Raw genomic sequence first — 2,192 nt, 5'->3', positions numbered from 1 at the left:
ATACAATAACCCAGAAAGCACTGACGAACTGACGTGCCACCCCGAATCCAAACTTGACCGCACTTTCCTATCTTCCTTCTCACTCACCCTCAGCGATCAGCGATTGTCAAACAGACGATTTGACAGATGCGCAGCTGCACTTGCTAAGAAACTTTCAGGAACAACAAATGAAAATGGGGGAAAACATATTGAAGCCTGAAAACTTTTGCAAATTCTGAACAAAACTATGAATATTTTGCTAATCTTGCATTATTTAAGGTGAAATGAGGCAAGAAATTTCGTTAAACTTCCAAATTAGGCTATCTTTTAGACTTTTCGTAACATTTCCATTCCAACTCTTATCCGCCATTTACACATGTTGTTCCAGAATTCTTCACAGCAAGAAAACAGCTGATGTGACAAAACGTCAAACTCGAATTCTGACAATCGCCGAAGAAGAGAACAGTAGAAAGAAAAAGAAGCAGTGTGCGGTCAAAAATGATCGACCAATTTGTTCCTGGTGGCACGTCAGTTCGTCAGTGCAGAAAGTGTCAAAATGTGCATGATGCCTTTTGAAATGTTACCGTCGAATTATTTGATGAAAAAAAGGCAGAATTGTTCGAAAGTCTTCAGATTTAATGATTATGTACAATGAGTTACGAAATAGTGCTTAAAATATTGAAAACTTGTGAAAAAATGATGATATTCGGTTCTACTAGGGTGTCCACATAAACTGCACATAACAAAAGTTTTTTCTGCACGTAAAGGTTACACGACCACTTGCACGTGCGTCAACTGGTTTGGTGGACCCCTCGTTTCTTTTTTTTTATCAGTTTGTTTACGCCTGCAGATTAAAAGTTTTGTTGTCATTCCTTATCACAGTCTGGTATCCAGATATTTATTTGCATTACGATTTATGTTAAATCCCATGCCATTTTAAACGGCACGCGTCCTTTGGCAAATAATTGCGGTATTTTTGTTCATAATAGGGCCACGGCTTTACCCAAGTGTCTTTTTTTTCTTCTGATTTTCATTTTAGTAAGATGATTTTCCTCTGGCTGATTCCACTACTCGCCTTCGCCGACCCGGTCGTTCCGGATTGCGGCTGCAACAAGGCAAAACGCTCCCCCGTCGGAGGCCAGGAACAACCCACGGAGCAGGTCATTTTCCCAAAACTCGCCAAGAAACAGTACGGCGAACGGTTGGTGGATCTGATCCATCACTCGGAAAAGTTTGACGCCATGAGTTTGATTCCGGGCGGAAAGTACGTCATCGGAACGCGGGAACCAATTTTCCCCGAAGACCGAGAGCATGAGCGGAAGGTGGCGATTAATGCTTTCTATATGGACAAGTACGAGGTTTCGAACGGAGACTTTCGGGAGTTTGTCGAGGCGACCGCGTACGAAAGTGAGGCCGAGCGGTTCGGGGACAGTTTCGTGTTTCATGGGTTTTTGGATGAGGAGGTGAGGAAGAAGTTCCACGATTTTAGGGTGGCGGCCGCCCCTTGGTGGTACAAGGTGACCGGAGCTAGCTGGCGTCACCCGGAAGGCGATCCGTCTCGGAACGTCGAAGACAGGTTGGACCATCCGGTTGTGCACGTGTCCTGGAACGATGCCGTTGCGTATTGCGACTGGGCAGGGAAGAGACTTCCGACGGAAGCGGAGTGGGAAGTGGCGTGCCGCGGAGGTCGCAAGCAGAAACTGTTCCCGTGGGGCAACAAGATGATGCCAAACGACAAACATTACATGAACATCTGGCAGGGGGAGTTCCCCGAAGCTGACCTAGCGGAAGACGGCTGCAAGGGCACCTGTCCGGTGGATCGGTTCTCACAGAACACCTTTGGGTTGCACAGCATGGTCGGGAACGTGTGGGAGTGGACGGCGGATCGGTGGGACGAGGAGGAAAAGGTAAGTCCGCCGAACAGGGTGAAGAAGGGTGGTTCATATCTCTGTCACGAGTCGTACTGCTACCGGTATCGGTGTGCGGCGCGGTCGCAAAACACCGAGGATAGTTCGGCGGGGAATCTTGGCTTTCGGTGCGCGGCGGATCCGGAGTAGATTCGAGGGTGATTATGTACCGGTAAAGTATTTTTAATGTTTTTATGCATAACATGGAGAAATCTTTGGATAAGTACATAAGTTCTCTCTTATTCTGCTATTCATGTCGTAGCTCGTCAAAATTAAAATACGAATGTATATCGCTATTCCACATAA

General features: G+C 46.4%; 1 protein-coding gene across 1 annotated transcript; it reads left to right on the top strand.

Annotated features, from left to right (window-relative positions):
* The first annotated feature begins 802 nt into the window (after positions 1–802).
* Positions 803–2,192, top strand: LOC6046596 (formylglycine-generating enzyme). Its single transcript, XM_038249294.1, has 2 exons — positions 803–949; positions 1,019–2,192. Exon 2 carries the CDS (start codon positions 1,023–1,025, stop codon positions 2,034–2,036), a length of 1,014 nt encoding a protein of 337 aa, XP_038105222.1. The 5' UTR covers positions 803–949; positions 1,019–1,022; the 3' UTR covers positions 2,037–2,192.

This window comes from Culex quinquefasciatus, chromosome 1 (genome assembly GCF_015732765.1).
Source record: "Culex quinquefasciatus strain JHB chromosome 1, VPISU_Cqui_1.0_pri_paternal, whole genome shotgun sequence".
NCBI lineage: Eukaryota > Metazoa > Arthropoda > Insecta > Diptera > Culicidae > Culex > Culex quinquefasciatus.
The sequence above is the reverse complement of the archived record's forward strand: the minus strand, read 5'-3'. Positions and strand labels throughout refer to the sequence as shown.

Coding starts and splice junctions, on each gene's coding strand:
- LOC6046596 (XM_038249294.1), top strand. CDS start 1,023: ATGATTTTCCTCTGGCTGATTCCACTACTCGCCTTCGCCGACCCGGTC.